At 36.7% G+C, this 24,622-nt stretch overlaps 1 protein-coding gene across 6 annotated transcripts; it reads left to right on the forward strand.

Annotated features, from left to right (window-relative positions):
• Positions 1–688: 688 nt before the first annotated feature.
• LOC132636026 (origin of replication complex subunit 3) lies at positions 689–24,113 on the forward strand. 6 transcript variants are annotated; one of them, XM_060352681.1, is made up of 20 exons: positions 692–976; positions 1,402–1,460; positions 1,555–1,713; positions 1,833–2,013; positions 2,328–2,497; positions 2,604–2,734; positions 3,717–3,990; positions 4,131–4,208; positions 4,647–4,738; positions 4,832–4,922; positions 5,623–5,822; positions 6,130–6,199; positions 13,400–13,485; positions 14,117–14,206; positions 18,306–18,381; positions 19,384–19,511; positions 21,032–21,199; positions 22,066–22,198; positions 23,046–23,087; positions 23,665–24,113. In XM_060352681.1, exons 2-18 carry the CDS (start codon positions 1,404–1,406, stop codon positions 22,169–22,171), a joined length of 2,157 nt encoding a protein of 718 aa, XP_060208664.1. In that variant the 5' UTR covers positions 692–976; positions 1,402–1,403; the 3' UTR covers positions 22,172–22,198; positions 23,046–23,087; positions 23,665–24,113. The 6 variants fall into 6 exon arrangements, with proteins under 6 accessions (XP_060208666.1, XP_060208667.1, XP_060208664.1 ...); XM_060352680.1 differs by having other exon boundaries at positions 692–913; positions 1,338–1,460; XM_060352682.1 differs by having other exon boundaries at positions 692–913.
• The last annotated feature ends 509 nt before the right edge of the window (positions 24,114–24,622 follow it).

The raw sequence follows: 24,622 nt of genomic DNA on the forward strand, positions 1-24,622 counted from the left end.
CGCTTAGCCAAGGTGGCGTCTAGGGCTGTTTTTGGACTTGTTATGAGTTGGACAGCCCCATCGCCAGAGTTATTAACCTAGTAAAAATTTCTTTGCAGTATCATCTCACCGTGAGATCCGTGCCGAATGATGGTATGTCGTAAACAAACTGAAAAATATTTTTATAAGTTCTATTAAAAATATTAAAGGACCTGATTTGTTTATTAAATCACTCCCAATTTAAGTATCTTATTTTCTTTTTGATATGTTTCAAATAGAGTGCATCTTTCTATATTTATTAAGTTGACAATTCAAACGTCTTACATGACAAGTTTATAACCACAAAATTTAAAGAACATTTTAGTATATTATAAGCATCCTTAATTTAAAACTACAATATTTAGAAATCTCTCTTTATTCGTACACGTCGTGCCTAATCAAACTAAGACGGAAGAAGTATTAAAAAGATGTTTAGATTGACTTTTTAAAAATAGCTTATAAGCTAAAAGTCATAAGTTGTGAACACCCAATTTTTAACTTTAGCTTATTTTCATAATTTTAACCTAAAAATATGTGCTTAATGAGCACTCTTTAACATTCTCAAACACCACAAGAAATAAAAAAAAAAATGGTTAAAAGTCAAAAAAGAAACACTTAAAATAAGTCAAATCCAAACCGAAAGAAAAAGTGAAATGTTCATAAAACATAAAACATCCAGCACAGCAATTCCAGGGTGGCAGTTGACGCTCGGCTTTTGGCGCGAAGAAGACACAACCACAGCCAAAGCAGCGAAACAATTAAAAACAAAAAAAGCAATAAAACCCTAAGCAAACAACAACGAGACCTTTTCTTTTTCTTCTGAAAATACGATTTATACACAACTACAATTCTTCCAAACTGAAAAAGCCTTAATTTTGTGCTCGTGCTCGTGCAGGCACACTACTACAAATGTTTCTTACTTTCCACTTTTTTTAATTAATTTTTGTCCAATTTATAAGTAAGAGAGTTCGATTTCACAATTTTTTATGTTTGCTAGTGTTATTAGCCACCGTATTTTATACGACTTTCAGTTTGAAGTAGTTACAAAGTTTTTTTTTTTATTTTAACGAATTTCTGGAGCTGTACTGCAATATTTTGATCCGTCTATTTATAGTTGATCTCCGGTTCGATTCCAATGAGTATAGAGGAGCTACAAAGTTTACATTGCTTTGGCAGAATAGCATAATTGGAATGATTCCTAATGAGCTTTGAAATTGCAAGGCTCTCACAGTTATTTAATATCTACTATTGAAAATCACTACTTGTTAATGATTGGCTTTGGTTGTTGTTGTTGTTGTCTAACTTGTTACTTAATTCAGTTGTTGTTGCCTACTTGCCTTGAGTCACTGTCAACCTCAATACTGATGTCTAGCTCTGTTCCAGAAATGGATTCACCAAATGAACATCCTCCCATGGACCCACTTGCAGACAACAATCTTCAGGTTCATAACAATACTACTTTATCCAATTTCCACTTTTTTATTTATTTATTTTTTAGAGAATGTAACTGCTTTTTGCTCCTGTGAAAATTCGCAGCCATTCTTCGTGCTGCACAAGGCATCAAATCCTAGAAAATCCACCAAAAGAAGACTTGACTCTTCACCAAAAGTATCATTGAACAATGAAAACATGAACGAGAACTTGAAAATGGAAGCTTTCCAGTGTGTATGGTCATTAATTGAAACCAAGATTAAGGTGAACTTCTTTCCCAATTTTATTTCCTGAAATGTTTTACATATTTTCGTTTGTCCAATTGAGTGTAAATTAAGTGATGCTAAATTGCTTGTTTCTTGCTGTTTGAGGATTGAATTTAGGATGTCTTGAGGAGTATAAATGCTGATGCGTTTGATGAGATAGGAAGATGGGTTCGTGAATCTTTTAATGAAATTTGTTCGTGCAGAGGGCCTGTTGATGCATCAAAGTCAAGTGTTCCATACCCTTTTCTTCATAATGGTGGTATAGTTAAAAAGCTCTTCACTGGTTTGGTCTTCACCAGTAAGTTCAGCTTTCATTTCTTTTGGATGTTTAGATTGCAAATATTATAACCTATGCTGATGGTAACCGATTTCGGGAATCTTCTATTTTGCTTTCTAAAAAGATTTTCTCATCTAAATTCATCCCATAAATTTGTCGTGTTTCTTTCAAGGATGTTGTTCAATTTGTGTATTATGGCCAGACCATCTAACCCTGATTTCCAGTTCCCAACTTACATGCACTGTTCTGGTGAACAACATTTGACTGTTGAAAATATTTAGTGAATGGCTAGTGGTCCACTCGTGTTGATCAGTACATTCTTGGATTATTTGCAGAGAATATTGAAATTGTCGATGACATATTAACTTTTGCTGAACTTGGTTTAAACTTGAAATCTCGTGGATGCTATGTGGCTAATATTTCCTCCTTAGACTTTTCTACCAAGAATGGCATTGGGGGCTGTCTAAGAGCATTTCTGAGACAATTGCTTGTGGTCGACATTGAAGTAAGTAGACAATATAAGTCTATAAATATGCGCATATTTAAGTAGAGTTGACTCTCGTTTGTCGTCCTTATTGTTATTCACTGTCATTCTTGTTTTGGATTCTTAGGCAGCTGATGTTTCGCTTTTAGCATCATGGTATAGTGACCATGGCAAGTATGAGAAACCAGTGGTTGTAATTATTGAGGATATGGAGAGGTGTTCTGGGGCTCTTTTATCAGATTTCATCAATATGTTGAGGTACTGTCATATAATTGTTAGGGCATCTCCTTTTTACACCATAGCTATCTATTTCAAGCATAATTAAAACAAGAGTTGCTCAGAACTACTTCCAGATGGTGTATTTTACAATTTTAATTAAACCTACCAAGGTTGATTACTTAATTATGAAAGATTGAGATGGCTATAGGTTTTGGAATAGCAGGCTATATTACTGGTTGAGTTTGTCAACTTATAACTTATGCTTGCACTTCAGCTTCCTTATAAAAAAACTTATACTTGCACTTCACCTTCCGTATAAAAAAAACTTATGCTTGCACGTCACATTATTTTGGTTAATGTAGCTTCAGTTTCGTCTCAATATCATTGTAAAGTGTATGATTAAAATATTTGTGTGCTGTCTGGTGTTTGAACATCTACCTTTACTCTTGATTTGTTTGTTGGTAATGAAACAGACACATCCTTTGGTAAAATGTACATAGTAGCAAATATCTAGAAGATTCAAAGGATTTGTATTTTTATTCTTTCCTTAGTTAGAACCCGGTGTATACTTACTTATACTGTACATGTACATGTTTGAACAAGAAACAGATCATTCTTCCATACCCTGTCTACTACAGCTGTCAAAGCTATGTGACTGGCAATAATACATACTCCGAGTTAAAAATGGAGTCTTCTGCTGCAGTGCTGACGAAAGTATAAGGCAGTAAATCAGTGTTATGCTTATTATCTCTAATTTGATGTATTTTAATCATCTTAAGAAAGGGAAAGACCTTTTCTTAGTTTTGTCAAGGGAGGAATTTGTTTGGAATAAAGTTGATTTAATTGTACTTGCTACTAATAAATTGCTTATGGTGCACGTACTGACTGCACGATTTTATGGCTGATCTTTACTGCAATTTCCTTTTTTATTTTAGAGTTCATTTACCAAATTATATAGCTGTTCTCTCATATAAAACACTTTTGTATTATGATTCTTATCTATAATGCCTGCTTTTATCAGTGAATGGTCTGTTAAGATTCCGATCATCGTAATTGCTGGTGTTGCTACAAGTATTGATGCTCCCAGAAATGTGCTCACTTCCCATGCACTTCAATATTTGTCTACGTCGACATTCTTTCTGAAATCCCCATCTGAAAGGATGGATGCAATCATTGAGGCTGTTCTAGTAAAAAAATGTGCTGGCTTTAGTGTTGGCCACAAGGTGGCGACTTTCTTGAGGAACTATTTTTTAAGGCAAGATGGAACAGTTACATCATTTGTTAGAGCCTTAAAGGTCTGTAACATACTTTGTCTTTTTGTAATTATACAATAGGACTATTCCCATCATGTGTTTGTCATACTTGCTTGATTAGAAATCTAAATGTACATATGTGCCCAATCATCTACTTACAAGTAGCATAATGGTTTCTCCAGATGGCAATAGTTCAACAACTTTCCGTCGAGCCTCTTAGCTTTGTGCTCAAGTTTTTAGTTGATGAGGGAGATAATAAGGTGAGAACTACTTCTCAAAATTCACTCTGGCAGGGTTCTTTTGTATTTCTGTTTGGTTGGTGTCTAGGTCTAAAAGGGATATCAAGTATTTCCTTGAAAGAGCTAAACTGCTGTACTTTGACTTCTATAGGATTTAGCCAATTTATTTCCTAGTTCTTCATAGATCCTTTCGTAGTTATTGAGATTGAGTTGGTGAAACATCCCAACTTGGTTAGAATTTTTCAGGCTGTGACCTTAACTAACTTACAATTGCAGGTTATGTCCATGATGTCAGCTACTGTGGGATGATAGTTAGGCCATTTTGCAAATGATATATTGCTCCAATATGTATTATTAGTGGTTTTTAGATTCACGTGGTTACCATGTGAAGATCAAGTTGCATCATTTAAGTGAAGTTCTTACAACTTTTTTTAACCTGCGATTGTTAAACCATTACAGAGGTCATGCTATGAGGATCTTGCTAATTTGCCAGAGGAATTGATTAAGCATGCTTTTGAGCTTCCATCTTACAGGACATATTCAGTAAATCGGTTTGTATCATAATATACCCCTTTTTAATGGTTAAAAGTGAAATTCATATTAGAGGAGAATGTCTCTAAATACCCCATGAATCATCTTAACAGGAATAATCATGTAGAACTAAATGCGACGAGTCTAGGCCATGGACTATCAGAACTGCAGAGGCTGCAGGAACTATGGAGATCTCGCCTTATGGTAAGGTTTTTTGATTCTTTGGTTCTTTAAGAATAATGTTATTCATGCCATGGTTCCTAGATCTGGCAACGATAAGATTTGGCAAGTTGTTCCACAACTTTTCAATACTTCTATATAATTTTTCAATAACTTAAAGTTGGAATGGCATCATTATTTTTAATTTATAAATTTAGCTAAATATATCTGGAAGTAGAAACTGGTTAGTTCCTTTGCAACTCTCAGTATCATCATTGAAGTGCTCTTAAAAGTTATGATGTTATCCTGCAGTTGGCCAGTGAAGATTATCTAATACTGCAGTTACGGAATAGAAACCCTGATTCTATATGGTATTGGTTGAGTTCTTCAAATAAATGGCCACATCTTTTGTAGATTTTCTTTTATCTTCTCTAGACTAGATTCTCCTGTTTGCTGTTGACAGCCAGAGGAAAGATCAAAGCGTGCGCTTCTTTCATCATTTCTTCCTTCAATACTTGCCACCCCCTTTATATTACGCGATCTCTTCTTAGATAGTTGGAACCTCTTACAAATGTCAAGGTCTGACAGCTTATTATCTAATGAATCTCTTTGGTTTTTCTACATATTGTTTGTATTTGCTGCCTGAATATTATGGACATGCCAATTTATGGTGATTGAAGTAAAAAGTTAGTTATTTGTGCAATATGGGAAAGATTTCTATTCCGTGACTAAATTGTTATTGTAGTGTTTACATGAAGCTGGAAAGTACCATAAAGTTGCATTGTTGGACCTGTTTTTGGAGGCACTGGATCCTGAGTTATACAACTCCAGGTTATCAAATCATGACCGTGATAGTGCAGAAGATAAGAGCTTGTTGTCAAATAATGATAAACTGTTCAGGCTACAAAAGGCTGAGGTTACCAATCAGGTCATCCGCAAAATAAGGTAGTTGCAAGTCTTAGCCTTATTTTCTACGCTCAACATTAACATTTATTTACTTCACCTGGAAAGTAAAATAAGAAATTCCATGCAGATGGGATGTTATTATTGTACTTTCATATTCTTTATTGCTGTAAGGAGAAAACTACTTTATCCATAATTAGATTCTTTGGCAAAAATCGTGTATGCATGAAAACCGAAAAGGATTCAGATGATTCCTTGTGTTAAAAGTTCCTGTATTTTTGTCTTATTCCTCCAACCTCCCTACCCCAACCAACTGTTGCACATGATGCACGAGTTTTTGATGAACCAGGGATTTACCAGCTGCGAAGCTATCCCAGTTGCTTAAGAGTTGGGAGAGGCTCACCAAAGGGACAATTGAGGTATAATCATTGTCAGTTCATTTTAAGAGGAAAACCCTTTACAATGCAATTCCATTGGTGTGCATGTGGATTTTATATTTATTGGAATAATATGGTAAAATGTAATTGAGCATTTCAAGATTTCCTTGAATGTGGCGTTCCATAGAGTTACTTTTGATCATTTATTTGTCAATTATAATTGGAGTGTATAGTGGTCTACAATCGGAGATCTCTTTTCTGCTTTGCTCTTGTATGTTAAGGAAATAAGGATATATCGCCGCTTTCTTTCAAGAATTGAATTCTTTCGGTGTCCTATAGTGTCATCGTAATATTAGCTTACTGCCTTACTGTCGTATGCTTATAGATCACTTTTGGATACAATAACAACTATGCCTTGATCCCAAGCAAGTTGGGTATATGAATCCTCACTGTCCAAGATGTGGGAAAGCCGCACCTAGGATAAGCAACTCTTGGATATGATATTAAAAGATTTTCTGACATAGCATTTTTCTGCTAATTAAAAGTATACTGCAAAAGAACCATATCAATCCTTATTATTTAGTCTATAAACGGTCTACCCAAGTACAATGGCTCCTTATTCTTTCTCCATTGAGCTTCTGTGGACAAAATCCTCCTTAACATAATTGCGAGGGACAACAAATATTGCATGCTAATGAGCCACTAATTCTGTTGTATGAGTTTCTCTTTCTACAACCAAGGAACTCCCAATGACCTCGTTGTTTGACATCAGTTTCTTCACGTACATGTTTTCTTTAGTATTATTACAAGTTAACAGGAGATTGTGCAGGGAACTGGGACTTCATGGGTGATGTTGACAGCCTCAGCATAATTCCAAATAGAGATCTATGTATAGATATATAATAAAAGATACATAATCAAGTATATGTTATGCAAATACGATGAGTATGATAGAGGTATTGTTTTCTATTTGTGTGTTATGAAGCTAACACAAAAATTGAAAAGGAATTTTATGAAGAGCACATTTAGGACATGAAAAAATGCTCCCAGGCACGACTTTCGAGGTCTCTGAGTCAGTAGTCTAATTTCAGTTTTAGTTTCCATTCAGGGGTCCTTTCAGGCTACTATGGCCGGATCCTTTTCTCTAGAGGAAAATAGTATATTCTACAATGCCGGTTTTAAGTCCTATGATATTACTAAATGCAAATCTGGTGCAGAATCTTGGTACGAATGGGTCGAACGCAGCAGGAATTTAATGAGACGTGTCAAAGTTAGCATTAAAGTTTTAAAGTGGATAGTAGCAGTATTTATTGAAGCATCCGAATTACAGGGGAAGGTGGTTAGAAGATGGAATTTGAAGGATCACTTCTCAGAATTTTTCTGCACTCTAAAACACAATGAGAGTGGCAGATACATCAGTTTCATAGCATTACAAGGCCAGAGAAAATCTGTCATTATTACACCGGAGACTACATTCAATGGAGGATGGGGGAATATAGCTCATAAAATTGCAAAGTTTACATATGAACCAGAACAAACACAGAAGCCACAGGAACCTACAACTAAACAGCTGGATAAAACCTTCAAAGAGGCCTGCAGCAGCAATAGATGGGTGACGGAGGCCACGAAAAAGGCACAAGTTCAGAGCACGAAAGACAATATAAAAATCTCAGGGGGGACTTCAATCTCTGAGATAGACTTGCTGAGCAGATGTGTAGTTGGGAAGTTTCAGAGCCCAACACAAGAGATAGCCACTCTAAATGATGTAAGAAGATGAGCATGCAACACTTGGAAGACTGCTTTTGGTATAAATGTCCATGCCATGAATGATGGCTATTTTCTCTTTGAGCTCCCATCAAGGAAAGAAGCAGAGCACATCATGACCGGAGAATGGACCTGGAAGAAGATGCAGTTGGCACTCGAATGGTGGAAACCAACTACGGGTTGCTGGCCTGCAGAAATTAAAAGGGATTGGGTGTGGATCAGACTTCCAGGGTTTCCATTATGCCTATGGTCACAAGAAATCTTCAAACAAATTGGAGATCAATGCGGAGGGTTTTTAGAAACAGAGGAGGAGACTTCACTCAAGAACCATCTACACTGGGCTCGAATCAAAGTGGCAGGAGATGGGAAGCAGATTCCGAGAGAGGTGGAAGTGTCCAATGAAGAATATACTTACACTATTCCGATATGGTGTGAAGTTCCGGTGGAAGTCAGAGCAAAGGAAAGGAGGAGAGAGGAAGAAACCTTTTGTCCGATGGTTAATAAAGGACTAGGGTCTTATCAGAAGTCAGCAGAAATAAGGGGAACTCATGTGGGGACCTCGGGAGAAGGGAAAAATTTGAATTGGACAAGTGGGCTGGAAACAAGAGGGAAAGGGCCAATGGAGGCAGTTGCAGGCTCAATTAAAAGAATAGAGCATTTGGGCCCAGTTAATAGAATAGAACAATTGGGCCGAATTATTGACCCTTTTGCTGTAGTAATTCATAAGTCAATTTCTGAAGCCCATTTAGAGGACATGGTTAGTATAGAAATACAGGCTAACTTGTCAAGACTAATAACCCAGAATATGTTTGAACCACTGGGGAACAGTGATGGAGAAAAGGAGACTCAACATAATCAAATTGAACAGTTCATGGGAAATTCATCTGAAGAAGAGGAACCAGCAGTAACAGAAAAAGAAGACAAGGGCCTACATCTACAAATACAGATGCAAGAACTAGATACAGAAGAGATAAATGAAGATGTTACCCCTCTGAAAATTCAATTACCAGAAGAAGCAACCATTCCAGCATCAATAACTCCAGAATGGATTCAACTGCATATAATCAGACTTAGCACAGAGTTTGGTGCTAGCTTTAAAGGGTGTGAAGAGAAAGCCAAAGAGTTATTCATGAAGATAGATAGCAACAAGCAAGAGAATAAGGGGGAACAATCAATCACCAAAAGGAAGGGGACGAATGAATTGAAGGGGCTAGAATTAGATACTAAATTCATGAGTAATGGTACTAGAAGTAGGGGGGGATATCTAGCAATAAAAGATCAATGAAGTTGAGTATAGTGTCCTGGAATGTTAGGGGTCTGAACTGTAGTAGAAAAAGGAGCATGATAAAAAATATTTTACTTACCTGGAAAGCAGATGTGGTGTGTTTCCAGGAAACAAAAGTGGAAGGGGATATCACTGATATAGTGAGAGAAGTTTGGGGGAGCAGGTGGGTCAATTATGTTCAATTAGAAGCTAGTGGGACAAGAGGGGGGATAGTAATTATGTGGGACAAAAGGGATTGGGAAGGGGTGATCAGTAGTGAGGGCATGTACTCTGTTTCTTGTAGTTTCACTGGAAGGAGTCAAGATATCAGTTGGAACATGACTGGAGTTTATGCACCAAATGAAAGAATGGAAAGCGAGGAAACTTGGGGGGAAATAGGTGCAGCAAGGAGTCTTATTCCAGGGCCCTGGGTCATTTGTGGTGACTTTAACACAGTTAGATATCCATCTGAAAAGAAGAACTGCAGAAGAATCAACAAAGCAATGACTGATTTTTCTGATTTCATTGAAGACATGGAAATGGTGGACTTGTCCCTGACAGGAGGGAAGTTTACTTGGAAGAAAGGAGACAGACACAATATTGCAGCAAGAATTGATAGATTCCTGATATCAGAAGAATGGGATGCTAGCTTTAGGAACATCAGGCAGTCCATATTACATAGGGTGACATCTGACCATTCACCTTTGTTACTTCAAAGTGGAGAATGGGAGAAAACTAATTCTTATTTTAAATTTGAGAACTGGTGGCTAAAGATAGAGGGTTTTAATGAGAGAGTGAAGACATGGTGGGAATCCTTCAATTACAGTGGAAAGCCAGATTTTATACTGGTAGCAAAGTTGAAAGCTTTAAAAGGAAAATTGAAAGAGTGGAGTAAAACAACACAAGGGAATTTGGGAATGCAAAAACAAATGGTATTGGCTCAGCTTGCTGAATTAGAAGAGATACAAGATCATAGAATCCTAAAAGAGGAGGAGATAACTTCTAGACTGGCCCTAACCATGGAATTTGAAGACATTGCTAGGCATGAAGAGATTGCTTGGAGACAGAGATCAAGGGCGATTTGGTTGAAAGAGGGAGACAGAAACACAAGTTTCTTTCACAGAACAGCAAATGCACACAGAAGGGCAAACACTATAGACAAGTTAATAGTAAATGGAGAAATTCTGGAGGATCCTGGAGAAGTGAAGGAAGAAATTGTGTCATATTATGAGAAGCTGTATTCAGAGATGGAAAACTGGAGACCACAATTTGATATGAGGAATTCTCCTAGATTGGATGCTGAAGATAATGCAACTCTTATGGCCTCTTTTGAACCTCAAGAGATACTGGACTCCATCAGGGCATGTGTAGGGGACAAAGCTCCAGGTCCTGATGGATACTCTATGGCTTTTTTCAATCAGTGTTGGGATATCATAGGGATAGAGCTTGTAGCTGCTATACAGAACTTTTACTTTGAAGGTTATTTTGAAAAAAGTTTGAATGCCACTTTTGTGGCTTTGATTCCAAAGAAAGCTGGAGCTATAGAGCTCAATGATTTCAGGCCTATTAGCTTGATCGGGGGAGTCTATAAGATCATTGCTAAACTACTGGCAGAGAGGTTGAAAAAGGTAATACATAAACTGGTGGACAGGCAACAAATGACATTTATTAAAGGAAGACAGATCATGGATGCAGTTCTTATAGCTAATGAGTGTGTGGAGTCTAGACAGAGGAGTAAGAAACCTGGTATTCTATGCAAGCTAGACATTCAAAAAGCATATGATCATCTGAACTGGAGCTTTCTAATCAATATGTTGGAAAAAATGGGGTTTGGAACTAGATGGATCAAATGGATAAAACATTGCATTAGCTCTGTTAAGTTCTCAATTTTGGTCAGCAGAACTCCTTGTGGTTTTTTTCCTTCTCAAAGGGGATTGAGACAGGGTGATCCTTTGTCCCCTTTCTTATTTATCCTGGCAATGGAGGGCATGAGCAATATGTTTCAGACAGCTAAGGTGAATGGCTGGATAAGGGGATTTCAGGTGGGTGCAGGAAACTTGGAGATTACTCATCTGCAATATGCAGATGATAATCTTGTCTTTTGTGAAGCAGTGGAAGAGAACATTTTAATCCTAAGAACTATCTTCATCATCTTTGAAGCAGTTTCAGGATTACACATTAATTGGGATAAAAGCTTCATTTATCCAATTAATGAGGTTGCAGAGGTGGAGAGCTTGGCAGAGAAATTAGGAGGTAAATTAGGGGAGCTTCCAACTACATAGTTGGGCATGCCTTTGGGAGCCAAGAGCAAGTCAAAAGGAATATGGAATGGAGTTCTAGAAAAATGTGAGAAGAAGCTGACAAACTGGAAAAGCCAATATCTTTCTCTTGGGGGAAGATTGACCATGGTCAATAGTGTGCTAGATGCCTTACCATCTTATATGATGTCCATATTCTCAATACCTGTCAATGTAATCAAGAGAATTGATACCCTTAGAAGGAACTTTCTGTGACAGGGCAACGAAGATAAGAATAAATTTCACTTAGTCAAGTGGGAGGAACTGACTGTGAGCAAGAAGACAGGGGGATTGGGTATCAAAGATTTGAAATTGCAAAACCAAAGTTTGATGATGAAATGGCTATGGAAATTTGCTACAGAGGAAAACATGCTATGGAAGGAAGTCATTACTGCTAAATATGGTCTGGAGGACAAGTGGATGACAAACATGGTTAATACTCCATATGGATGCACTGTGTGGAGGGCAATCAGGAATCACTGGCAAATAATGCTTGCAAGAATTAGATGTAAAGTTGGTAATGGTTTAAAGGTATCCTTTTGGAATGATATATGGTCGGGTGACACAACTCTAAAGGTGAAATTCCCTGTCTTGTTCATTCTTAGCCAAAAGCAACATGCTACTGTTGCTGAGATGTGGACTGGACAAGGGTGGGATCTGGATCTGAGAAGACACTTGAATGATTGGGAAATGGAGATGGTAGCAGAATTCCACAATACAATGGCAGCATTCATCAACTTAACAGGGGAAAGAGATACTCTGGAATGGAAGAAGGATAGCAAAGGAATTTTTACTGTTAACTCAGCATACAAAGACCTGAATGTATCAAGTTTTCAAGAAGAAGGATGGCCATGGAAGATGATATGGAAGACAAAAGTACCTTATAAAGTGAACTGTTTTAACTGGCTGTTGGCAAAAGAGGCAGTGTTGACTCATGAAAACTTGAACAAAAGAGGTTTTCACTTATGTTCGAGATGTTTTTTGTGTGGGGATCATAATGAGACAATCAGTCATCTTTTCTTGCACTGCAAATGGACAGACCAGCTATGGAGGATGTTTATCAACCTGAGGAAGATCAGATGGGTGAAGCTTGGGAGCATAGAAGGAGTGTTAAAATGCTGGAACAGGGATGGGAATGTAACAAGAAAAGAGGAGAGATGGAAGATTGTCCCATCATGTATCTGGTGGACTGTTTGGAAAGAGAGGAACCAGAGATGTTTTGAGAACAAGCAGAATAATTTACAGAAGCTAAAGATGAACTGCCTAGCTCTTTTTTATTTTTGATGTAAACAGGAAATTCTAGATCAGACAGAAGATATTTTGGATGTGTTAGATCTCTTGTAAGAATAGACAACTGTAGAGATCAATGCTGTAAATGTAACCTTTTGGAGGGGGACTACATATTTTGATGTAGTACACCTGTGGATATATAGATTAACTGTTACAAGTCTCAAAAAAAAAAAAATTGAAAAGTATTATCTTATAAAAGCAGATTATGGAACGCATGTAGATACCTTATTTTTCAAGAAGGTACTTGCTAAGCCTTCTTTTTAGCCGAAGCGAAGAGGAAGAATGAAGCATCTTGTTTAAATGTTGATCCAGCTTTAATGAACTACTTTTACTTTCGATCTTTTTTATCATGGTGGGTGAATACGGTTTTCCCAGTGGAAAGTAGGTTATTGAATTGCCTCTGGATGGGAGGGCTACTGGGAAAGCTCATCTTACGGTGGAAATCAGATATTTGGATTGACTTATCTGTTTGATTTTCTATGTTTATCTTGTAGTGAATTGGCTAAATTTTCTGATATTTGTGCGGCAGTTTAGTCTTACCATTATATGAGGCCACAGCTTACTTCGAGTGGATTCTGATATACTGCTGTGCTCAATAGCTTTATAATGCTCTGGTTGTTGCTTCAGGTTCATGAGAAGATTATGGAGCTACAGTCTCAAATGGTATCAGAGGATGTCAAAAGTCAGAAAGCAGAATTAATTGATATATCAAAGTATGTCATAAATCCATAACTTTATGTGTTCTATGCTCTGCAGCATTGTATGGACTAATTGTCACAATTTTTTGAGCTGTAGGATTTTGTTCCGGCATACTTTACCAAAAAAAAGTTTCCGGCATGTCAGTTGCCTTGGCCTAGATTAATATATAGGAGTTCCATTTATTGGGAGATAATTGTGTCAAAGTTGTTATAGCCTTCGGGTTAGCTTTTCTCTTGTAATTTTATGACTTTGTTGGGATGCCATTCTCCTGCCAAAAAAAGTTTTGTACTGTGAAGTCCAGATGGCCAATTTAAGTCCATTAATATGCTCTATAGTTTCTTGAACCTTATGATTGGTGACTTGGGGTGAAGCAAGGAAAGTTATGTGTATAAGCAAGCCAAAGAGTAGGAAAGCAAAAATTGAGGGGTTGGTACCCTCCATTCAGCTTTTTCACCCCTCCAGAATTGGAGGTATATGACATACTCCAGCTAGGGAAGTACATGCATTAATTTCCTCCTTTACACTTCCACATTATGGAACCAAACACCATGCAAGGTAGAGATACTTCGGTACAAGTGGTTGTGATTCTTCTGAATATTTCTTAATCGTTTTCCGCAATTTATGATGTTATGACTTGTGTAACAGGAGGCATATCAATCGACGCCGTTTAAATATGGAGAAAGATGCATGCACATCAAATGACAAAGCTATGACTTTAGCAGGTCAAACGATAAGGTAAGGGCACATAACCTGTATCCTCTTACCACTCTGTCATTGCTGTGCTTGATAATGTGAATAGTGGTCATGGTTTGCTGCTTATCCTGCTGGTCTCTCTGTCCTTTGGAGAAAAGAGTTCTTTGTCTAACTACATCATGGTTCCTTTCGGTGATGGCGTGCCCTGTAGGAAATTATTCTTATACTGTCTTTTAAGCAGAATGTGGACTTTAACCAGCAGAAGACCGTGAATTTGTATAAATATACCAAACTTTTGCTTTTAGATGACGTGCCAGCTACAATGCAGGTTCTGTAGCGAAGCACTAAGAATACTTACCGATCATTTAGGTAGAACGCATAGGTGCTAGAATCATGTCAGCTAGGGTGGCAAAATTGAGGAAATAATCTCTTATGGCCACTCACAAATTGAATAGAAGAAAATGGCCTCTTCAGATCTCTTATGTGTAAAAATGAAGACCTCTTGTAAAAAGGACAGAAAACTAAAAACAAGTTTGTAAAAGGCTACAAACCCACATGACCCGCTCAACTCGTTCAAGTTTGGACTGGTCACTGACCCGCCGATTTATTTTTTGAGAAACTGGTACTATTGTATTCCTTAGCATTAAGGGTATGCTGGCGACCTCCAAAAAAAAAAAAAAAAAAGACGAGCAAGAGGGAGCTACTTACAGTTACAGAGATCCTAGGAATTCTACAAGTCGATCTACTTCTTCTATACATTGTTCTTTGCACCAAAAATAAAAAGATACAATACAATTCCCCTTCACTTTATGAATAGAATTGAACCTATCTTCAAAACATCTTTCATTCCTCTCCTTCCATACAGACCACCAAACACAGGCGGGGATAATCCTCCACCACTTCTTCTGACTCTTACTTTTCCCTCTTCTCACCCAACAACTCAGTAGATCTGAGGTGTGCTCTGGCATGGTTCAATTAACCTTTGTGAGGCTAAAAAAGATTTCCCAAATCTGAGCTGTGAATCTGCCATGGAGAAACAGATGATTGTTTGTTTCCCCTGTTCCCCTGTTTCATTGCATAGGCAACATATAAAAACTACAGTGCCTCATTTCTGGAGCAGTTCATGTGTTAGGCAAGATCTCCTAGCGACCCAGCCAAGTGAAACATTTTACTTTGAGTGGTGCTATGCTTGACCCGACGATTTATTAGCTCAGCCCATCTAAAAATTGGGCTGATATGTAGCCCAAATTGAACCATGGAAACCTTGTCAAAATATTTTCAAAAAGGCATTTTTATTTGATATGTTATATATACCAATAATAAAGAAAATAAATAGTTTTATTAGGTGCATAAAAAATCATAAAAGAACAAACAAAGAAGTTAAAACTTAGTAACAATTGGGTGGGTTAAGTTATGACCCGCTTTTTGGCCCATGTCTGCCTAAGTAATTCTTGCCTGTTTTGACCTGCCCAAATCCAGCGCAACCCGCTCATTTGACACCCCTGATGTCAGCCATGAATGTAGACAGAGTGATACTCTAAGATTGAAATTTAGGGGCATGTAATTTTATGTTTTAGCTGATTTATGAAAACAGAAAAAACATTTGAACTATTTAACACTACTTCAGGTACTTACTCCGTTTTAGCTTTTTAGGGGCTACAAAGGAGATTAAATTATGTTTTATGTTTTAGCTGATTTATGAAAAAAAAAAAAACATTTGAACTATTTAACACTACTTCAGGTACTTACCCCGTCACTTCCATTGGCTATAAAATAGCTCAAAGTGTGATAAAGAACCATAAATAAATGTCAAAATCTACGTAGAGAATTATCCTCTTCTTCTGCTCTCTTATTTATTACTTGTTAGAATGGTAAATAACGGATAGGGAACTTGGTGCTTCATGAATGTTTGTACTAATGTTAGAATATCATGAAAATTGTTGTATATGTTGGTTGGAATTGTCTAGATTCATTGTATCAGAATAGAAGCATATGTTGGGATAACTAAGTGAATAAGAGTTTTCTCCTATATTCTTTTTTTTTTTTTTTTAATAAAAGAATCCTTCTTGTAGTGTCAATAACTAAGTCAATAAGAGTCTTCTCCTCTATTTTAACACGGTGTTAGAGCTAGAAATATGTTCTAGTTTCAAGTGTCACTATAACTCATTATCAAGAAAAGTATTTCCACGTATTTGGCCCAAGAAAGAATGAGACTGGTGCATGAACGTGCATGTTGAGACATAATTAAATCAATGAAAGTGTTTCTCTTAACAACTTGAACTTTTAAATGAGGTGGTCACACTTTTTAACATTGGCCGCTCATCTTTCCGATAGCAATAGTAATAGTAACAACAATAATAGTATCAATAGAAATAACGATAGAATACTAAAAATAAAGTTAGTTTCTTTTGTACTAGAAATTCTCTACATTTTTACTGGCACAGGAGAATATTTTAGAATGTTTACATATAATATCCTCGAACAATTTCTACTTAGTTATCTACCTGATTTTACTAGATTAAAGCTCTTATATAAGAAGGCCTTCTGCAACAACTAAGTCAATACAAGTTTTCTCCTATATTTTTCCAGCTAAAAATGACTGAATATATGCTTTTTTTTTCCTTGAATTTGTACCCAAAGAAAAAATGGAAAGTTGGAAGTTATATCCAATTGTATCTAGTAAAATGAAACAAACATCTGATAAAGGAAAAAGACAAACTAAAACAATAGAAAAAAAAGAAAGAAAAGATTGGACACATTATTTAGTGTCTAGCTGTTACTGTGAAGGCACTGGTGATCTCGACTATTCACCCATTATGCTAGAGGGAAGTAGAGGAAGGAACAGGCGTGCTCCCTTTAGTTTCACAAAAAAAGTGGCTAAAGGCGAAAGACTTCAGAGATAGAATAGATGCATGGTGGAATATCTATGAAGTTACTGCGATCCATTTTCCTGTTCGGAAAGAAATTAAAGTTGCTAATGGGGGACATAATGGTGAGGGATAAGGAGGTCTCTTGAAGGGTAAAGGGGGTAGATGAAGGAGCTAATGAAGAGTTGGGAAAGATGGAGAGGGTGGAAGGGCGAGGGAACTAGAGGAGAGAGAAAAAGTGAGGAAAGAGCAATTGAGAAGGGAATTAGCAAAATTGGTTATACCTCAAGAGACTAGCTAGGTGGAAAAATCGAGGACATCGTGGTTAAAGAAGGGGGACTTGAATAGTTTTTTCATAAGGTAGCAAATGGTGAATCCAATGAGAAACTTTATAGTCGATGGAAGTAAATGGGGTGGTCTACGAGGGGGAGGAGGAGGTGAAGGGAACAATAGTGAGATTTTATGAATATCTATATAGGGAGGGTGTGAGGTGGAGGCCCAATTTTACAAGAAGGGGGATAGTGTTTAACCAAATAGGAGGAGATATAGTGGAGTGTTGGACAAAGCTATTGGGGATGAATAGGTGTAATGGTGAATTGTGCGGGTAACAAGGAGCCTAGGTGATTTTACCTTGACTTTCTTCTAGCTATGCTAAAGCATGATAAAGGGAGATGTGATGGAAACATTAGCTGCATTTCAAGAGACCGAGGACTTGGGGAAACAATTGATGAACCCTTTATCACTATTTTGCCAAAAAGGGTAGGTGCAATGAGCATCAAAGACTACAAACTTATTAGTCTAGTGGATAACATCTATAAGATAATATCTAAGGGTCTCTTCGACAAACTATAGAAAGTATTGGACAAGACAATGTTTACTTTCCAGAAAGCATTCATGGCAGGGAGACAAATCCTAGATGTGAAGCTGGTGACAAATGAAGTGGTTAACATCTATTGCTAAAAATGAGCAAGTTGCTTGCCACAGTGGTGCTTCTTAATCTAAGTCTCAAAGTTTTAATTTTTCTAGTCTGAAAATCCTGAAAGTATCTTTTAAAATCTTTCTAAGATATTGTGCTTAAGCATTGATCTGGAAAATGAAGACTCTAAGAAGTGATGTTATCATGTGCCTTTGTGTTCCAGATCATGTTGGATTGTCCTTTGCCTGTATCAATGAAGGTTTATGGCTCAAATTTTGGGATGATGATTCCTTTTCAAGAGATAAATTTAAGTTTCTTCACCACTACTTACCTGTTGTTTGAATTGTTTACGAAACAGGGACAACATGCAGCCCATTGAATGTATGCCATTTCATGAACTTATTTGCTTCAAGGATGTTGACAATCTCCAATCAGTTAAGTTTCCTGGATATGCTTTCAAGACATGACTTATCACAGTAGGATACTGCTATATGTATCATTTACACTTCAATCTAGAGACATCTGTGCTTACTTAGAGGTTTCTGGTAAATATCAAAATTTCCTTTGTGCTTCATCCACCTCAATCTCTTTTTCCAGCAAGCACATGGTTACCCAGTGAGTATAATCACTATTACTATTTGAAGTAGACAGTTCTTGTAACCATGTAAAGTTTAAAGCTAATTGCATCATGCTACGTTTAATAGATATCTTAACTGTAGCCATTCATCTTTGTTATTGGTCAGACCAAGTTTTAAGAATGCCTTTGTAGTTTGATTCTTATATGGCAAGAATCCAGGTAGTTCAACTTATGTTACTATCAGTTAGTGTAAAGAACAATATGTAGAAGAGGAAGTTCAGTTAGTGGACTTTCTAGGATTACTGTAAGTATTTCTCTTTTAGTAAAGTGTAAATTTTTGGAGGTGGCTAGCATACCCTTAATGCTGAGGAATACAAAATTACCAGTTTCAAAAAAACTTATGTTACTATCAGTAATTATAAACGCATGTGTTTATTACTCGCTTTGCATCTTCCATTTTTTTTTTTTGTTGTCTTATTTTACTTAACGGTGGAAAACCAGAAATCAAGGTTATTAAGGTAGGGTAAGTACAATGTTTTTGTGAATTTATAAGTTGTTGATAGCTGGCACCATTTTGGATTTTTAAAGCATGGATATATCTTGCTTGAGTTAGAGATTAAATTTCCTTTGCCATTTTTCTTTGATAATAAGGGATAGCCTAGTGGAAGGGCACCTCTACCTCCAATCATAATGTGTTGGGTTCGAGTCACCAAGAGAGAAAAATGGGAAATAACCACTATTTGGCTCCTGGGGATATGGCTTTGCCATGTGACTATCAGTTGTATTTAGCATCAAAAGCACCATTGAGAAATTCCAAGTTGATTCTTAGGCTTACAGTTGTTTTTATGCTTCTATGTAGGCTTTGGTTGGTGATCCAAGAAGAAGAATTCAAATTGATCTCTTGAATTTCCACAAAATTCTCAAGTGTGGATGTTGCAGCAATAGTGGCGGTACACTATTACCATCTATGCATGATACTTCAATAATGTAAGACTGCTAGGAGCCCCTCTATTCATTGTTTACGGTGATGCCCCATTAGAGCTTTTACAAGCCACGTGGCGTGTTGCCTAAGTTTGGTCACATGACCGTCTACCAAATATGACCCACACTAGTTTATACGTTTTTCCTTTCACTATGTGCTACCATTCTAGTGTTATACACATCCTGATGAACTTGGCCACTTAGATGGACATTTTGCGTCTCTTTTCCAATAATATTGTATGCTTTCCTGCCAATGAAAGAAGTGCTGTGAGTATTCTGGGTCTGTGGTCTCATGCAGTGGAAAACATTACCTGTACCTAAGTTGCTTGTACTCGGGTGCGGGTGTCCGATACGGGGTTGATCTAGAGGTCGAATCCTTATGATCTAAATTTTAAAATTCGGGGGTATGGATACAAGTATGGATACGGGTGCCGGGATTCGGCTATAAATAAGAGTTCATTGCAATTCAATAGTGAGTGATGTTACCTGTAAATATCTTTAAAGCACCTTCTGGTTGCGGACTTTTTAATACATATATCATTTAACAATAAAAAATCATATGCCTAAAATATGATTTCACCCTAGCTTTTGTTTTGATTTCAGAAATCATTGTATATGTCTCAAATTTCTCGATCGATTTTGGGTACCATGTCCGGTAGGATCCCACGCCCATGTCGTGTCGACACGGGTGCGGCATCGAAGTGAAAAGTCCGCGCAACTTCGACCTGTACTACTCTTTTCCTCTGCATTTATCGTATAGATTTTGTTTCTGAATATGCATAAATGGCTATATAGTTAGGAAAATCTTGCACTCATGTGAGGTTTACATGATTTCATTTTGCTATGCGCCATTCGGGTTTCAAGTCATACCCAACGCACCTCTCCTGTTACGCCATCATAGCAGGTGAGCTTTTTGATGGAAAAAGGTTTTCATAAGTAAAGTAAAGGGATGAAATTATATTTTATAAGTTCCCGCATACAAATGTTGTATATTGGCAGAAAATGATGCGTTTGGACTTTGTGCTTACGAAGTTTTCCCTCCTTTTCATTTCGTGTCTTAGTTTGACTGTGCACATTGTTTAAGAATGTGAAGAAGACTTTGAATCTTGCAGTCTTAAAATAAAGGTGTCTATAACATACCACAAATACACTTTGAATCTTGTGGTTTCAGACATGCCATGTCATTCCTATAAAGGAATCGAAATGGAATAAAATATTTAGTACTAAATATAGAACAGGTGACATTCTTTTTGAACCACACTGAAAAAAAGCAAGACATAAATTGAAAGAGGGAATCATATTTCTTTTGGGGAGAGTTAATCTCATATATGGTTTAATACTCTGAAGGCTGAAGTCAACTCGATATTATATATTGGCAACCATTTGTAACTTTAGATTGCATATTTATTCAAGTGATGAAGCTGCTGTGCTATAGTTCTCATTAGGACCAACTTTATATTCAAAATGAATGTTTTGCATTTATCTGGATTAACAGGAGTGAAATTGCTTTGAATCCTCTCGCACAGGTATACACTGGCGCAGGAGCATGGTGATCTCATTAATCTCCATGACTGGTTTCAATCTTTTAAAGCATCTATTTCAAGCTCAGGAAAGAAAGAGTTGAAGAAGCTGGCTTCACCTAAGAAAAGAAAGGATAGTACCTATTCTCAGAACAGTTCTGACGCATTGATTCAGTATCCTTTTATCTCTTCAGAATTTTGTTGGCTGTTAAAACAGGTGCAATACTAATGTGGTATTATATAGTCCTCTTGCTGTTTATTAAGAATCTCATTGGACGCTTTATCATGATTCCTATATGGTTTCACGTTATGTTAGTATCCCCTGTTTATGTCGTCTTCTTGTAATTCTCTATAAAATTCCATGAAGCTTCTCATTCTCATTTGCCGGCAATAAATGTTGATATTAAGAATCACTTAATTAAAACTTGTCAAAAGAAAGAAAGATCACTTGATTAGGCACTGCCTCACACTGTTTAGGTTCATTCAGGAATAGTAATTGCTTTGGACAACACCTGGAAAATTTCTTATTATCCTGCGCATTTGCTCTCTTTTTTCGTCTTGCTGGTTTAGGGTTTAGGTTCATTCAGGAATAGTAATTGCTTTGGACAACACCTGGAAAATTTCTTATTATCCTGCGCATTTGCTCTCTTTTTTCGTCTTGCTGGTTTGACTTTTACCAACGAAAAAGGTAAATGTTTGTATTTGTTACAGTTTTCGGTGCATAGTCTGTTTGATATGCAATACGTCATTTAGTTGATCAAATTTGTTTGCTTGACGAAAGACTTGATTAAAATTAAGAGTTGTTTCCAATTAGATTTGTCCAAGGCTCAATCACAATAGAGGAGAAAACAATGGAGTAGAAGGAATTCAAGTGACGAAGTTGTTTCTGCGAATTGTTTATTTCAGTATCATATTCCCTGTGATTACTTGTTACAGATATTCTCTTTCTTTCACAAGTGTACGTTATTGTGGTCGGATGTGAGACTTAAGCATGGAAACCCAATAGAACCATTTTGGATCCTTGACTTAATGCTGTATAGAGCGAGGTTTTGCAGAGCTGTGATGGAGCTGCAGATAACAGGGTTGCTTCGTATGCCAAGCAAACGGCGTCCTGATTATGTGCAGAGAGTGGCTTTTGGAGTGTAATATGCATAATGGCGCATTGTGGAACAGGTTCTTACTCTTCACTTTTAGATTTCTTCTCTTCGTCTCCTATTCATACAACCCAATAATCTTCTTAAGAAAGAAATTTTGTTCCATGTTAATTTGTGTAGTGGCTGATCATCAGCTAAATCAAAATTATACTCCCTCCGTTTCAATTTATGTGAACCCATTTGACTGGACACGGAGTTTAAGAAAGAAGAGAAGACTTTTGAACTTGTGGTGTTAGATGAGTCACATTTATTTTGTGTGGCTATAAATCATTTCATAAAGGTTAATTGTTTCCAATTATAGAAAGGAGTCATTCTTTTTGGCACAGACTAATAAGGAAATAGGTTCACATAAATTGAAAGAGAGGGAGTATAAAAGAAGCTACAAGATATCATCGCAGGTGTATGGTAAAAGTAATTTGAACTTTATATGATTAGAGATTTATTACTCGACTGAGAAAGATAGTGCAAATCAATGGATGGCGTCACTATTATCACCTTCTCAAGTAAAAAAGATGCCGAAATATAGTTTCATGGCATCCACACTTGCACAAGTAAAAGATGTCTCATATGAATTGTTCTCGACATATTTCTTAATTTTTATCTACAAACAAGTAGTGTTCTATTTCTTCTCTTTAAACAAAGGAGTGGCCTTACCTCATGTTTTAATGAATTTTTTTCTTAATAAAAATCTTGAATTATATTCTGCTCTCAATAATGTTCATGCAGGTGATTTAATATGTTGTGTTTTCTTCTCTCAACTTGAACGTTTTGTTCTGCCTCTAAGTATTGCTCTTCCCATTTTCTGCCTCTAAGTATTGTGCCTTACTTCGCTCTGATGCTGATTGAGGGATTGTGATTGGTTGTAGGTACTTTTGCCAGTATTAAAGGAGCTATCAGTAGAGTGGAAGGTAATTGTTCATGCATTATTCTGAAGGATTTGAGTTTTAACATATTTATGTATCAAATGCCACTTGAATTATGTGTTTTAATCAAAGTGACGAGGCAGTTCTATTAATTGCTTAGTGAAAATGGTTCTAACTATGTACTCATGATCACCTGATGTATGTATCCAGAACTTCAGTTTGGTCCTTAATGATAACCGCTGTTACTTTGGGGATCTGCCTGGGGCTTTACTCTAATGATAATTATAAAAATCTAAGAAGAACCCTCATGTAGTAGCAAGTAGGAACTATCTAAAAGTTACTTTAAAAATAAATTTACTCTAAAAAATAAATTATGTTCAGAAAGAATAAAATTAACTAATCTCTGTAACAGCGTATGCATATCAAGAATCATGATATAGTCTATATACAGAGCTACTGACTTCCAATCTTCATTTTTGAAGATAACTTAACTCTATTGCTTTAGTTTAATTTGGGTAATAGTGTCTATCAGTTTATTTGCCTTCACATTTTTGAAGATAAAGTTACTGCTGTTTTTGCATTATAGTTGACTTAGGATCTACAACCTGTTTTACCTCTGCAGGGGATTTTTTATGTACTGTTGAGGTTCAAAAGGCGGTTCCTTTTCTGAAGAAACATATGGGCTATAGCATGCACAAGTGCTGCATGTTGGTCCTGATACTTGCTCGGTAGTTGCTAAATTGTTAGAAGAAGAGGATAATCAAGCTTGGGGTGTAGAACCATATGATATAGTGGATGCAGGTTGTTTCTGCAAGAAACTCGTGCTTAAGGGCATTGTTCGCGTGTGATATAAAATTTCCTCTTCCGCATCGTGCAAAATCTTTTTTCTCTTGTGATTGTCTCAGAGCGTTGGGCTACTTTGTCTCCAAAGTATCTTAATAGGACCCTTCCCGAACTGGTGAGGGTGTCATCTGACGGACTCGTTATTTTCACAGGTAAGAACAATTACTATGGGGTGTTGTGTGTAGATGACAGCCAGTCTAAATGGAAGTTTATTTTGCATTCATTGTACCGTGCGAGCTAAGCTGCTTCCTACTCTTCACTTACTGTCAAGTGGATGAAGATTTTTTTTTGGTTAAATGGAACTAATTACTGCTTTCTCGGTAATTCAGACCAAGAAGATTTCATGATGATCATTATCATATTGTACTTATTATGCATACAGGAGAATGCAGAAATGCAACTTAGTGACATTGTGGTAGGAAGGGGGAGCTACTTGTGCTTGAACTTCACTCTAGTTTTAGTACATCTTATTTTAGCTAGTTCTTACTTGAGCATGATGTAAGCTACTTCTTTTATGACTTATATTAATGAAATAAGCCATTAGGCACAGCCTAATGGATATTAATTTTTTAAAAAAAGGATGTAGCCTTTCGGCTACGGTTCATTTGAACCCATAACTTTCGACACTAAGTAGAGATATATATGTAAAAATCTACTACAATATGAACAAATATTAAATCTAAACCCGTAATTTAACAGTACAATGAGTACAATATTAAGAATCTTGAAAGTTGAAC

This window comes from Lycium barbarum, chromosome 4 (genome assembly GCF_019175385.1).
Source record: "Lycium barbarum isolate Lr01 chromosome 4, ASM1917538v2, whole genome shotgun sequence".
In the NCBI taxonomy this organism is placed as follows: Eukaryota; Viridiplantae; Streptophyta; class Magnoliopsida; order Solanales; family Solanaceae; genus Lycium; species Lycium barbarum.

Bases quoted from the DNA above. Each gene is read 5' to 3' on its own strand.
- LOC132636026 (XM_060352679.1), top strand. From the start codon at position 1,287: ATGATTGGCTTTGGTTGTTGTTGTTGTTGTCTAACTTGTTACTTAATT. The intron at 3,991-4,130 runs GTCTGTAACATA...TGGTTTCTCCAG, and splicing joins CATTTGTTAGAGCCTTAAAG to ATGGCAATAGTTCAACAACT. The intron at 6,200-13,399 runs GTATAATCATTG...TTGTTGCTTCAG, and splicing joins TCACCAAAGGGACAATTGAG to GTTCATGAGAAGATTATGGA.